This window comes from Orcinus orca, chromosome 2 (assembly GCF_937001465.1).
Source record: "Orcinus orca chromosome 2, mOrcOrc1.1, whole genome shotgun sequence".
NCBI lineage: Eukaryota > Metazoa > Chordata > Mammalia > Artiodactyla > Delphinidae > Orcinus > Orcinus orca.
Window position 1 is genome coordinate 25232271 of NC_064560.1, and position 13919 is coordinate 25246189.

The window sequence follows — 13919 nt, forward strand, 5'->3', positions numbered from 1 at the left end:
TTTCTGGACAGTAAGTATCCATGAAATCATACAATCTTTTGGAAATAGCTTTTTCACTTAGAGTGTGTTTCAAGGTTGTCTAGGTTGTGGCATATTTCATTCCTTTTTGTAGCTGAACAGTATTTCATTGTATGGATATACCACATTTTAAAATATTTATCAGTCCACTGAGATTGGGTGGCTTCTCCTTTTGGGGGATTATGAGTAATGCTGCTATGAAAATGCACGCATATCTTTTTGCATAGATGTGTTTTTTCATTTCTCTGGGGCATATTCCTAGGAGTGGAACTGCTGGGTTATACAGTCGATGAATCCTTTGTATAAGCAGTGCCCTTGCTGGGACTTTCCTGGCAGTCCAGTGGTTAAGACTCCACGCATCCACTGCTGGGGGCGCGGGTTCAATCCCTGGGGGGGCTGCGCGGCACAGCCAAAAAAATTTTTTTTTTTTTTTTTTTTGGCAGTATGCGGGCCTCTCACTGTTGTGGCCTCTCCCGTTGCGGAGCACAGGCTCCGGATGCGCAGGCCCAGCGGCCATGGCTCACAGGCCCAGCCGCTCCGCGGCATGTGGGATCTTCCCGGACCGGGGCACAAACCTGTGTCCCCTTCATCGGCAGGTGGACCCTCAACCCCACCAGGGAAGCCCCCCAAAAATTTTTAAAAATTTTTTTAAAGTGCCCTTGTCTGTACCCTTAGACACAGTGGGGTGAAGACAGCCAAGGAGAGTGATGGGAAGTGCCAAGAGGAACCAGGGGCAGGGGAAGGCGATGAGGCTGGAGGGGTGACCACACATCTCTCACCTCTGTTTTATCTTCTCATTTTGGCATAATTTTAAACTTACAGAAGAATTTCAAGTAGCACAAAGAACTTCCATGTATCCTCCACCCAGATTCACCAGTTGTTAACATGTTGCCGTATTTACTTTATCAGTCTGTGTTATCACTATTTAAATAAATATATACATATCTTACATATACAAAATACCACACATAGTATTTTTAATTATTAAATATTCATACATATAATTTTTTTTGGAACCACAAGGATAAAATGTGCCCCATTCCTCCTTAATACTTACCTAAAAGCAAAGATGTTCGCCTACACGCATAACCACAGGACAACCATCAGAAGCAGGAAATTAACTCAAATACGATACAGGCTCCAAATGAATTCTGCCAATCGGCACCATCACGCCCAGCACCCGGGGCAGGACCACCCACCACATTTACTGTCCTGTCTCTAATCTGGGTCCCTCCCTCTAAGGACCTAATACTTTAAAGTACCTACTATTTGAAATGGACTCTCCAAATCATTTCATTTCTCTGTTAAAACTTAAATATAATTGGTAATAGTAGAAACAAGAATTTAAAATTTTAAAATACGACTTTATGTTCTATTTAGATGCCATGTGACATTCAGTCCTGGATTGACCGTCTTCTTCTTGCTACACGTCCACTTACTTAGCAAACGATCCCTTCTGTGGGCACAGACGGCAATCTAACTGCCTTACAGCTATTTTATAAACCATGAAAACTTACAGCTTTGGGAGCTGCTGATCTTTTTAACAAGTAGGAAGGAAAGTTCCTCTCCATGCTTTGGCGATTTGGGTATAGAGAACTGGGTTAATCTTAACCCTTGGTTCATCTCATGCTCCCATCCTTGACCCCTGAATGGCCCTCTTCTGTATGTTGGTTCGTTTTAATGATATAATAGACAACCAGGAATCTATCAGCCAATCGACATCTGAATTACCGGCTCTGATGACATCTGTCTGTACGAGAGAGAAGTAACCATTCTCCTGAATCTCATAAAAGAAATATCATTTTATTATATAGGTATTCCTCAAAAGCATATTGTTTAGTTTTTGTTGTTTTAATTTTATTTTTTAAAAAGTATCTGACTGTATCTAATGTTTTAAAAATTTTTTAATTGTCATGGATAATACAGAGTGTAGCTGTCTTCAGAGCGTAGCTCATTCAGACGGCCACAGAATATTCTGTTATGGGACTATACCAAGAGTGAATTCATTCTTCTCTTGTCCATGTGCTTTTGGGTTATTTAAAGGCATTCCTAATAGAATCTTAGAGTGAACGCCAGCGGCCCAGAAGTCTCTCTGTGACACACCCAGGAATGACACCTGGTTACAGGGTGTGAGGATTTCAACTTTACAATTCCAAACTGTTTCCCTCGCCCACCAGCAATATATCAGAGACCCTTCTGACCAGCATTCTCCCCGACACTTGATAACGTCAGACTTCGTTTCTGCCAGCAAAGAAGGGTAAAAGGGAGCATTCCGGGCTTCCCTGGTGGCGCAGTGGTTGAGAGTCCGCCGGCCGATGCAGGAGACACGGGTTCGTGCCCCGGTCTGGGAAGATCCCACATGCTGCGGAGCGGCTGGGCCGTGAGCCATGGCTGCTGAGCCTGCGCGTCCGGAGCCTGTGCTCCGCAATGGGAGAGGCCACAGCAGTGAGAGGCCCGCGTACCGCAAAAAAAAAAAAAAAAAAAAAAAAAAGGGAGCCTTCCACGGTGATCTCCATCTGTGTTTTCCTGAGAAGTGAAGAGGCTAAATTTCTTTTTTTTTTCTTCAGCCCGTTACACACTCCCTGATTTATAAAAGGTTTTTACCAGTCATCTGGTTATTTCTAACAGAAGTCAGAGAAAGGAACATGGCCGCAGAGACACACAGGCCCGTCCCCTTGCTGGGCACAGCTGGTTCTCCTGGAGAGCAGATGACCAGTTTAGTGTCATGCCATGTATTACTTATTGGGAGGCATCCACAATGAATTTGTAAGAGTTTTATATGGTTAAGAAACCAATTTCCTCTAAAGCAGTAGTGACCGTATGACCTTTCACTGCATTCAAATGACTTTATCCAGAAAGCTTTTATATCATCCAGGATTTACACCAAACATGATTTCAGCTGGAATGCTTTCTGTTTTCTTTTCCCCACTCACATCTGGGAAACGATGCAACAACAGCAAACGTGATTCGTGGTAAAGTGGATGCGGACTGACTCATTTTCATGAAAAGGGGATGACATTTGAGTTTTAGGCTTTTCACACTGAAACCAGGCAATTTGCAGGTTCAGACTCCTGTGCTGTTATTACAGCAAGTTGATGATAAAATTCTTGCTCTGATTTCCTGATGCGGCTGTTGGCAGAATTGCTTTGAAACGTATTTTCCATACTTTCAAGCCGTAACCCAGGGCCACAGTATTAGCTTGGATTCTATTTGTTGTCCAAACGTGGTTGAGGTTTTCAAACCTCTTTCTCTAACATGAGGCCGTCTAGGGGTCACCAAGCCAAAGGCATGAGGGTTGGCTGGAGGTGGGGAGGCTGACCCACTGTCCCAGTTTGCCTGGGATGAGGAAGTGGCTGGGTTTTGGGACTGTCGAGGCTGAAACAGGGAAATCGCGGGTGATCCCCGGTGAGCTGGTCACCCCGCTAGGAGGCTAACTTGGTCAGCTGGTGGCCGGCCTGAGTTTGTTCAGGAAGCCTGCCTGGAGTGGGGTTTTCCTTTTCTCCCCACAATGGGGGCCTTCACACTTTAAGGAAACTGAGGAACGGAGAGAAATTTAATTGCTACTTTGGTACTACTGACATGGAAACACTGGCCCCGTGGGAAACCTACCAGTCGCTTCCCTCCCAGCTTGGAAACTATCTGTGCCCAGTGCCACACGGAAACTTGACAAATCCCTTATGTGAGGCAAGAATGGTCAACCCTGATTTGACTTGGAAGCCAGTTGCTTCTTATAAGAAGCATCTATCTGGAGATGAACCCGGAGCATAACGGATCTTCGCAGAGGGCCGCGTGCCGAGTCCCAAACCTCTTGAATCCTCTCGTAGTTACTCAACAGGCATGGGGCCCCCTAACCCCACCCTGCTGTGACCTGTCCCCTTGGCTGGTCCTGAGGCTGTTAACGTCCTCAGCATCCCCACAGATCAGCCAGGGGGCAGTCGTGGGAGCTACCCTGACTCACTCTCTCTCCCCCCACGTCCAGTCCATCCACAGGCCCCGCGGTCTCTACCTGAACACACTCAGAACGCAACCTCCCACTGCACCACCCGGACCCCAGCCCACGGCACCGCTCGCGGGCCACCTTAGCCGACTCCCGTGCCACCTGCAACCTGCTCTCGGGAGGGCAGCCACGGACCATCCAGAGGGTTTGCTAACCTAAAGTTCACTCGAGCCTCGCCCTCACTAAAACCCTCCCAGGGCCTCCCACCCGCTCCAAGGAGGAGGTCAAAGCCTTACCACAGCCTCGAGGACCCAAATGACCCACGCTTTCTGAGCCATGTCCCACACCCACTACACACCAGCCCCACTGGCCTCCACACTCAGCCCACTGTGGCCACAGGGCCTTTGCATCTACACGTCCCCCTGCCAGACACTCTCCTAAGATACTGTGTGGTCCACTCCCCCAGTCCCTTAGGTTTCTGCCCGGATGTCCTCTCAGTGACCATCCTATCATCCTACTTAAAACAGCAGCCCCCGCCCCCTCCCTCTTCTTTCCCATGTTATTTTTCTCCCCAGCACTGGTACCCACTGGACACATACCGTACTCACTCATCTGTTACCGTCTGTCTCCCCGTCAGGACGTAAGGCCACGAGGGCAGGTGTCTCTGTCCAGTTCCCTGCTGCACCCTCAGCACTTGACCCAGCCCTGCTCCACGAGGCGCTGAACAGACATTTGCCGCATGATGGGAGGGGCTAATGGGGGCGACTAAAGTATTGATAACATCACGGGGCTGGAGGCGGTCGGCACAGGCAGGGGCAGCGCAGCCAGCCTCCTAGTGTGTTTCTTGCCTTTTCTTCTCAAGTTCCTCAGCTGTAACTCTCCCTTTCCTATATTCCCAAAATGTTTACTTTCTGATGTTTTCCAGCAAAACATGGCCCATGCAGATGGCTGCTTGACGGGGGCCTCCCTCCCTCTAGATGGATCTGCTGCTTCCTCCCACGGGCCCCTGGCTCAGAAACCCATCCCCCAAAGGACAGGCAGGTCACTTGCACCCCCCAGACCTGACGGAGACCCTCAGTCACACCCAGAACCCGAGGTGCAAGGGAGTCTGGGAGGTGCCGGTGAGGGCTTCCTAGCATTTTCAAGAGTGTGGGTCCCTCCCCATTCATGGCCTTGAAATGGGTCTTTGGAGCCCGACCAGAATCTTTAATGAAATGGAATAGACTGGAAATGTTACCGTGTACCTTGTATCCTACAGATAAGATCGATTCATGAATCTTTCTGCCCAGGCATCAACCCAGAACCGTTAAATCAGAATTTCCAGAGCATCCGACTTTTTTAAAAAACTCCCCAGTTAACCCAAGTGTGTGGCCAGGAATGAGATAAACGGTCCCCTGTACCCGTTGTTCCCGGGCAGCATGAGCTACCCCAGCAGTCAGGGGGCGTGCTGCCCAGGGCCAGGCTTTCCCGAGAGTCTGCATCAAAATGCATCTTTCTGTGCTCAGGACCTCTCTCCTTCTCTCTTCCTGCTTCAAAGCCCACATGGGGGCACCTTGCTAAGCTCCTGTCCGGCCCCCACCGGCTGACAGAATCTTGCCCTTCCTGTGAAGACTGGCCCTTGTCCCCAGGCCTCTGGATGAGGCCTCAGCGGGAGGCCTTCCTGAATCCCACCGCTGGGGTGCAGCAGGTGAGGCCGACAGTCAAAATAGCAAAGCAATCGGCCCTCGGCTGTTTTCTCAAAAGCATCAGCATCCCTGCACTTCCAGGCAGGAGGGCCAGGGCAGCACAGCCCCAAACCCTCCTGTTCCGTAGATATCACCTGCCCGGCCCCTGATCAGGGCCGTGACACGTCCAGGCTGGGCCCCCTCGCTCAGGCTGGACACCAATGCAGGCAGGAGCCGGACGTGCTGTTACAGGCCAGTGGGATGGAGGCTTGCTCCTCTTACTGTTGTCCCTCCTCCGGCCTTGTCACCAGGAGGAATCCGGGAACTGTTCTCTGCAGGTCGTGAAAGGATGAGCAGCTTTCATGTTCTTCTTTTCGGTTCTCTGCATTTTCCAAGTTGCTCACAATTGAACTTACGTGGGAAACACTACAGCTTCAGTTTTTTTTTAAAGGCTTGTTGATGTGGACCATTTTTTTAATAAGATGAACCATTTTATTTATTTATTCATTTATTTATTTATGGCTGTGTTGGGTCTTCGTTGCTGCGCACAGGCTTTCTCTAGCTGCGGCGAGCGGGGGCTACTGCTCGCTGTGGTACACTTGCTTCTCATTGCAGTGGGTTCTCTTGTTGCGGAGCACGGGCTCTAGGTGCGTAGTCTCAGTAGTTGTAGCACGTGGGCTCAGTCGTTGTGGCTCGCGTGCTCTAGAGCGCAGGCTCAGTACTTGTGGCGCACGGGCTTAGTTGCTCCATGGCATGTGGGATCTTCCCGGACCAGGGCTCGAACCCGTGTCCCCTGCATTGGCAGGCGGATTCTTAACCACTGCGCCACCAGGGAGGTCTATGTGGACCATTATTCAAAGTCTTTATTGAGTTTGTTACAATATTGCTTCTGTTTTATATTTTGGTTTTTTGGCCCCGAGGAATGTGGGATCTTAGCTCCCCAACCAGGGATTGAACCCGCACCCACTGCATTGGAAGGCGAAGTCTTAACCACTGGATAGCCAGGAAAGTCCCCGGGGCTTCGATTTTTGATATACATGATTTACAGCTCTTCCCCAGGCCCCCTGTGAACACGTGAGGCTCGGTCACTCTTTGCTGAAATTCCGCATGGAAGGCCCTGCTACTGGTGATTCCTTTAGACTCTGGGGAGACCTGCCAAGAGACGGTGGTTACGAGCTCCCTGCAGGATGCAGACCCAGGATGACGTCGGCCTGACATCACGGGCAAGTTCCAGAAGGGTTCCGTATGCTTCCACAAAAGGTGGGCTCCAACACCGACTTCCTTTTGGTCCAATTTCCGTCCTGAAGTCGTAGCCGGAGGAGTGCAGAGACCAGAGACCGCAGGCCCAAGACGCCATCATTTGCCACTCGCCTCCTGCCTGGAGCTGCTGGAGAGACAGGCCAGGGTGCCCGGGACAGAGTCCCTGGAGGACCTGGCCCAGCGGGGACCCCCAGCCTCCCGTGGCCCGGCTTAGCCAAGGAGCTCGGAGGGGGAGACGGGGCGCATGTGTGACAAGCGTCCCAGCAACTGGGAAGCATCAGTCTCTGGGCCGGAGCTGCAGGGAATCTCACTTCACCCCCTTTGTTTCCAGATGGGTCAACCGAGGCCGAGCGCCATCCAGGGGTGGCCCTGAGACCCAGCCCGTCACCAACACGGTGGACCTGCCACCCCTGGGTCTCCCAGCACCCGGCCGGGGTGTCTCCCCGACGGCACACATCTGACTCCTGCTGAGGGCACGGCCCCACATCCTTAGATGCTTCCTGCAGCTTCCACGTCACTTCTGCCACCTGTGGGTACCTGCCCTGCCCCAGCCGCTCTCAGGACTGTCCCAACAATGATGAATAAACGCCGAGAGAAGAGCCTGTCTGTAAACAGGACTGGCTCCTCCGCCTCTTGGGCTCTGCGGATCATCACCTGGGGCCATCACACTGGGGGCGGCGGCAGAGGTTATAAAAGACCCGGGCTTTTAGGTTACAGACCTCAGACCTCAACTCCTGCAGAACAGCAGGCGGGCCAGGGGCCAGGGGTGGGAACACTCCTGACCTCCCTCCCCTCCCCTCCCCTCCTTTGTCCCCTCCCCTCACTGCCTGTGCCCCTCCCCCTGCTCTTCCCGGGCTTCTCCTGTGACTGTGACTTCCTGTGTTCGTTTTATCCAGCTTTCATCTAAATGCAGCAATTGGGAAGGACGGGAAGACACAGTCTGCCTGCCTCTTGTAGGGCCCCCAGGTGCTGATTCCGGCACCTCCCAGGAATCCGATGCAGATAAGGAGGAAACAGGAGGCCACCCACGTAGGTGCCAGGAGCTGGGACGGAGGTGACCACCCAGGCCCTGCCCTGGGAAAGTCCTGTGAAGTTAAAGATTCGCATTCCTTGCAGGGGAGGTAAAGGGATGATGCCTGCTTGGACGCTTCATGGAGGTACAGTTCCTGAGCATGTGGTACTTTTAGCTCCCCAAGGAGAAGAGTGCCTGCTTGCACCGGGCCCCCAGGTCTGAACTAACCAAGGTGCAGACCACACTCAGGCACACAGCATCAGGTGCTGCTGTTATTGTCGTTTGGACCCTGCAATTTCACCCAAAAGCACCGAAATCGTGACCACAGTAGAAATCAGAAGAGTGTCCGCCTTGCTTACATTTATGGCTTGGTATTGTCTTTATTTTAAATTACACGTGGGACGCTGACCCTAATCTTTCGGTGATTAGGGATCTGACGGTCTTACTTCAACTCTGCAACTACCCACTGCAGAAGAAAATGGAGTTTTGGACAAATTAACCAGGCAAAGGATTTATGAAGCACTTGCTACCACCTGGCCAGAGAGAAGTATGAGATCTAGACCCTCCCCCAAATGGAGGACAAGTAACTGCCTGCGAGAGCCCCATCTGCACAGAATAGATGGAAAACGGGGCAGAGAAGACTTGAACTTGAGCAGGGCCTTAAGGAACCACACGTGTGCAAATGTACCGTGAAGGATGGTGGCACCTGGGAGGGTGCGGCTGGGTCCTCGGAGGGGAGAGGATGCAGGAGGGAAGCACAGATGTGGGAGCACAGGGACGCTGGTGGCCACTACTGGACACTGAGGACACGGGCCACAACAGAGGACACGCTTTAAGATAACGGGAAGGGGCTTCCCTGGTGGCGCAGTGGTTGAGAGTCCGCCTGCCGATGCAGGGGACACGGGTTCATGCCCCGGTCCGGGAAGATTCCGCATGCTGCGGAGCGGCTGGGCCCGTGAGCCATGGCCACTGAGCCTGCGCGTCCAGGGCCTGTGCTCCGCAAGGGGAGAGGCCACGACAGTGAGAGGCCCGAGTACCGCAAAAAAAAAACAAAAACAAAACAAAAACAAACAAAAAAAGATAACGGGAAGGCATTAGAAGGGCGCAGCCCAGGGATCAAAGGCCTGAGAAGACAAAGCAGAGGATTCAGAAGGGAAACCTGGAGACAGAGGCCCAGCGGGAAACGGGCAGGCCCAGCCTGGTTGGCGGCTGCTTCCCTGGGGCCGTAGTCTCCGAAATGGAGCCCGTCCTGCCCAGCAAGCTGCCAGACCCCAAGGGAGGAAAGTTTGCCTGAGGACAGAGCCCGCCAGCAGGGCCCCAGAGTGGAGGGCGGTGCCGGCCCAGCACCGGAGCTCAGGGGAGGGATGAAAGGACCAGGGGCCAGCCCAGCCCTGCTGAGTCTAGTCGGGATCTGCTCTTTGCACTCCTACTGGGAGTGAAAGGAAGGAGAGGTCCCGGGTTTGGGTCCAAAAATGCTGACCTAACTGCGATAGAGTTCCCGCTGCAAGCAGCTCACCTGCAGGAACCCCTAAGGTGCTGCATCTCCTGCAACAGTGGGACTTGTCTTTGCCTCCGTGCCCAGCAGGGACGGGGCAGTTCCTGGGCAGCTGTGACCTGTCATCTGGCTGGAGTATCATCTCCACGACACCAGACCCATGTTATGAGTCCAGCCCCTGACAGCTGTGCCCTTGGGGCCACGGGAGACAGGGGAACCCCGACTGTCCCCACGTGCAGTCCCATCCCTTCCACCTGCCTCTCTCAAGGATTCAGAAGAGTCAGGCATCTAAGTCTGTCTCTCGGCTCATTTCTAACGTGGAAGACGTCTGATGTTCATAACGGCAGACTTATCATACTGTACGGTCTCAGCCTGACACACATCATACCACATCCCAAGCTAGCCCATCACTGGGGTCCAAGCCGGAAAGGCAGAGCCTCGGCCCAGCGCTGCTCAGCACACGAGTTGACCGTTGTGTATGGAGCCTCTCTGAGCCTCACGTCCTTCACCTTCACAGTGGAAATAATAGCCCCTGGGGTAGCTGTGAGGACAAATGCACATGTGCAAAGCACTCAGCACAGGACCTGGAAGGTGGTCCCTAAGTGTGTTTGGTTTCTTTCTGTTATTTATTATTAGAACCTTCACCCCTATCCCCATCCCTACTGAAGGTAGGATGTGCAGGAATACTTAGGACTCCACCATCTGAAGACATTTTTTTCAGCATCTCCACCTGAAAGGGACCTCGAGAATTTAGCCAAGACCACAGTCTCTGAACAGAGCACTCCTCAACCCTCTAGAAAATCACCATCTAGCCTGCCTTTAACATCCTCCAGAGAGAGAAGTTTCCAGCTTTAATCACCCCATTCACCACCTTCCTCCTGGGGCCCACCTAAGTTCTTCCCACCCCTTCGTTCTCATGAGTTTCCCTAATGGTCCACGTCAGGGCATTTCCTTCTTACTCGAGCCCATCTCAAAATTCCAGCAGCTCAGCTGAGGGTTGGACTCTGTTCGCCCCACTAGCCCCCAGCACCCTGGAGCCACCAAGCAGAGAGGCCAGGGCGGATGTGAGTGTGAACGTGGTGCCCGCATGCCATCCCCTCAGCCGGCGGGGAAGGGCACCATCGGCTACTGCCTGCCACCCCGCCCCACCATTCACCCATCTCAGGCTACACAGTCCCTGCTGGCCATTATCACAGCAGGTGGACCACGCCGGGGAGGTGTGACTGCGGTGAGGGAACTGTCAAGTCTGTCATTCACCGAGAACCTCCAGCGTGCCCGGCGCAGAGCAGGTGCTCTGTCTAGAGAATGAATGAATGAATGAACGAATGAATGAATGAGCGAGCGAGTGAGTGGCGTGCAGTCACTGAACTCTGCCCTAATTACATTCAGTGCCATCGATCAAGGCAAGGCCCAGGACGAGTACCAAAGATCGACTGGTCATCTCTTTGTTCCCCCAGATCCGCTGTCACGAAGGGCAAATCCACCCATCTCCGGTCCCCGCAGGCTGACCTGCACACACACGACAGTCTCCCTGGTCCTCGGCTGCCCATGTCCTGGGGTCAGAGGGAGGGAGCAGCGTGGGGCCTCTGCGGGGGCCACAAGCCGCCTGCATCCTCCAGGGAGGGGCAGACCGCCTTGGGCCACTGGCTCCAGTGACTGCTCCACCCTCACCCCTCAGACCTGGGGTGGGACTGCCTGGGCTTCTGCAATATCCCCTGTGGTTTTCCTCTACCCTAACCCAAACCTTTGTAACAGCCTTCATTAAATTCTTTTCAACTTGCCCTATATGAGCGGGCATGTGCTTCCTGCCAGGCCCTGACCCAGCTGGTCCCCGAGTCTTACTTGTCAAGACACAGAAACACAGCCTGGGAAGGGAATCAGTGGTCAATTAACCTTCTAGACGTTAGCTACAAGGAAGTCCTTCTCCATCTGGCTTCTCTTCATTTTGCGCGGAGAGAAGCAAAGTCTTTTCATTTCCCATTTTTTAAATTACTTTTTTTGAATAGTTAATAGATTCAGATGGTTCAAAATTCTTTTAAAGTATAAAAGAGGGGCTTCCCTGGTGGCGCAGTGGTTGAGAGTCCGCCTGCCGATGCAGGGGACACGGGTTCGTGCCCCGGTCCGGGAAGATTCTACATGCCATGGAGCGGCTGGGCCCGTGAGCCATGGCCGCTGGGCCTGCGCGTCCGGAGCCTGTGCTCCGCAACGGGAGAGGCCACAACAGTGAGAGGCCCGCGTACGGAGAAAAAAAAAAAAAAAGTATAAAAGAGTATATATATACTGAAGTCTGAATATATACTGTATATATATTCCATATATGTACATACACTGAAGTCTCCAGCACCGGGACAGTTCCAGGGATGGGATGCCATATCCCCGGTCACGGGCCCAGCTTTCCACCTCCAGGCAGGTCCAGATGACGTCTCATCACCAGATTGAACAAACCCGGCCTTGCCATCATTTCCACTTACTGTGTTCACTTCTCAACAGGAGGTTCCGACCAAGCCAAATGGGGAGGTTCTGCCTTGGGCTGGAAGCAAGCCCTCCAGGGCCCCTGCCCTGGCTCACACCAAAGCTTCCAGAAAACCCAACAACGCCTGTTTCTCACACCCTGGCCCTTTAGGAATCAGCATTCACAGAATGGAGGGGCAGGATTCACCTCTCCAGGCAGCAGTGTTCTCTTCAGATTAGAAAAAAAAAAAGTCAAAGCTTAACGTGGCTGGCGGCGGGCAGACAGACGTCTATCGCATGTGACCTAATGATGCCATCACATAGGGAAACCTTCACAGGTGAACACTCACTCAACAGCCCAGGTACTTAAGCCTCCTGCATAAGGCTCCCTCCAGCTCTGTGACAAGTAAACGGGCACTTCGCCTCCTAGGAGTTTGCCTCCAGAGACCACAGAACACAGCAGATAAATGACCATTCACACTGCAGCTAAATGAGGTCAGCTGGGGACTCGGGGGAACGTCCAGGGACACGGCATTGCCGTTATATATGGAATAATGGAGCCAATGAAGACGGTGAGTTTGGGACCACACATCATCAGCTCAGGATCCGACTGAACCCTGAACCCTCTGTCCCTGCTCGTGGCTTTCACCTTCCTTCTCAACATCCCCACAGCACAGGGAGTGCCAACCATGCATCTTCACAACCAGGACCTCACAGTGGCACCTTGGCAACCTCCGTTTAAGGGACAAAGGCCAATAGGGTAATACTGGCAACCGTAGCATTAACCTGACGATTAATCGGGATTATGAGAGAAGTGAAGAGACGGCCAGAAAGGTGGGGTGGAGGCAGCGGCGGGAAGCCACGCAGCCAGTCCCAGGTACCCGGGTGCCTGGGAGGGAGTCTCGGCTTCCTCTCTGTTCGCCCCGGTCAGTGGTACCCAGGTGGGGGTGGGGAAAGCTTGGGTCAGAGTGACAATGGGTCACCGAGCCCAAGCCCCTTCCAACACAAACAGAAAAACTAGGAGGAGCCAATCAGCTCTGTTCGGAAAGTAAAAACGAGTCTCCTCCATCCTAGGCTCCGACCTGAGGGTGGCAAGTCCCGGCCCAGCTCTGCAGCGCCCTGGGCACAGCAGGGCCTCCATCGCCCTGCCCGGAAATTGGGGCCCCGCGAGCATCTGGGATTTTCCGGCAGGCCTCGCGCACCCAGCCCGCGGTGCAGGTGGGCCAGGTGGGGCGCTGGGTGCCAGCTGCCAGGCACAGGGAGGCAGGTCTTGCCTGGCCGGCCGGCCGTTTCCCCGCGCCTCTGCATGCTGAGCCGCGCGCCTCTCACCCGTCCCGGTCCCCACACGGTCGTCCCGGTTCACGCGCTCGTTTTGCGGATGAAGAAACTGAGGTTCCGGGTGGTTAACTGACTTCCCGAGAGTCAGAGGGTAGAAAAGGCCGAAGGCAGGACCCGTACTCGGACCTGCTTCCACACCGCCGAGCTGCCCACCCCCAACCCCTCGCCCTCCAGTCCCTCCCGGAGACTCGGACCGCAATCCGAGCGCGCCGCCGGGACCCCACGCTGCAAACCTCTCGACACCGTAGAACAATCGACCCCCCGCCCCAAATCTCCAGTCCGCCGGGAGAACCCGATTCCACCTGGATCTCAGAACTTGCTGCGGCGCAATCCGGGTGCGGTCCAAGTATCGCGACCGCGCTCTGCTCGCCGGCTCTGCGCACCGGCTCCGGCACGTGGGGTCGGCCGCCGAGTGCCCGGAAGGGGCGACGTGGGGTCGCAGGGGCGATGCGGCAGGAGAGGGGCAGTGTGGGGTCGGGCCCCGCGCCCTCCCGGCCGCCCCCCGGCACCTGGCGGCGCAGGTCTCCCGCTCCGGCCCGGGAGCGCTAGCGGGGGGACTCCGCCTACCTTTCCGGAAGGGCATCCTGGAGGGGCGCTCCGGGAGGGGCCGGCCTGGGACACCGAGGCCGGGCGACGTCCGAGTGCCAGCCCCGCGGCTCGGGGGTGCCTACGGGCACCGGGTGCCGGGCGAGGGAGGGGGGAAAGGGACATATTTGGGCAAAGGCCGGGGCGTCACCGGCGGAG

The 13919-nt window shown here is 54.1% G+C and overlaps 1 protein-coding gene and 1 long non-coding RNA gene across 2 annotated transcripts in view; both read right to left on the reverse strand.

Moving 5' to 3' along the window:
* PFKFB3 (6-phosphofructo-2-kinase/fructose-2,6-biphosphatase 3) overlaps positions 1-13911 on the reverse strand; it is an 85461-nt gene extending 71550 nt beyond the window's left edge. Inside the window, exon 1 of the mRNA XM_033409137.2 lies at positions 13743-13911. Coding sequence (XP_033265028.1) covers positions 13743-13758 — 16 coding nt within the window. The 5' untranslated portion in view covers positions 13759-13911. The remainder of the gene's footprint in view (positions 1-13742) is intronic.
* On the reverse strand, positions 7702-13394 carry LOC125963071 (uncharacterized). The gene is made up of 3 exons (XR_007474838.1): positions 11858-13394; positions 9857-9927; positions 7702-8357 (listed from the first exon to the last, which is right to left on the reverse strand). It is a non-coding gene; the product is annotated as an uncharacterized LOC125963071 (long non-coding RNA).
* Positions 13912-13919: the final 8 nt, after the last annotated feature.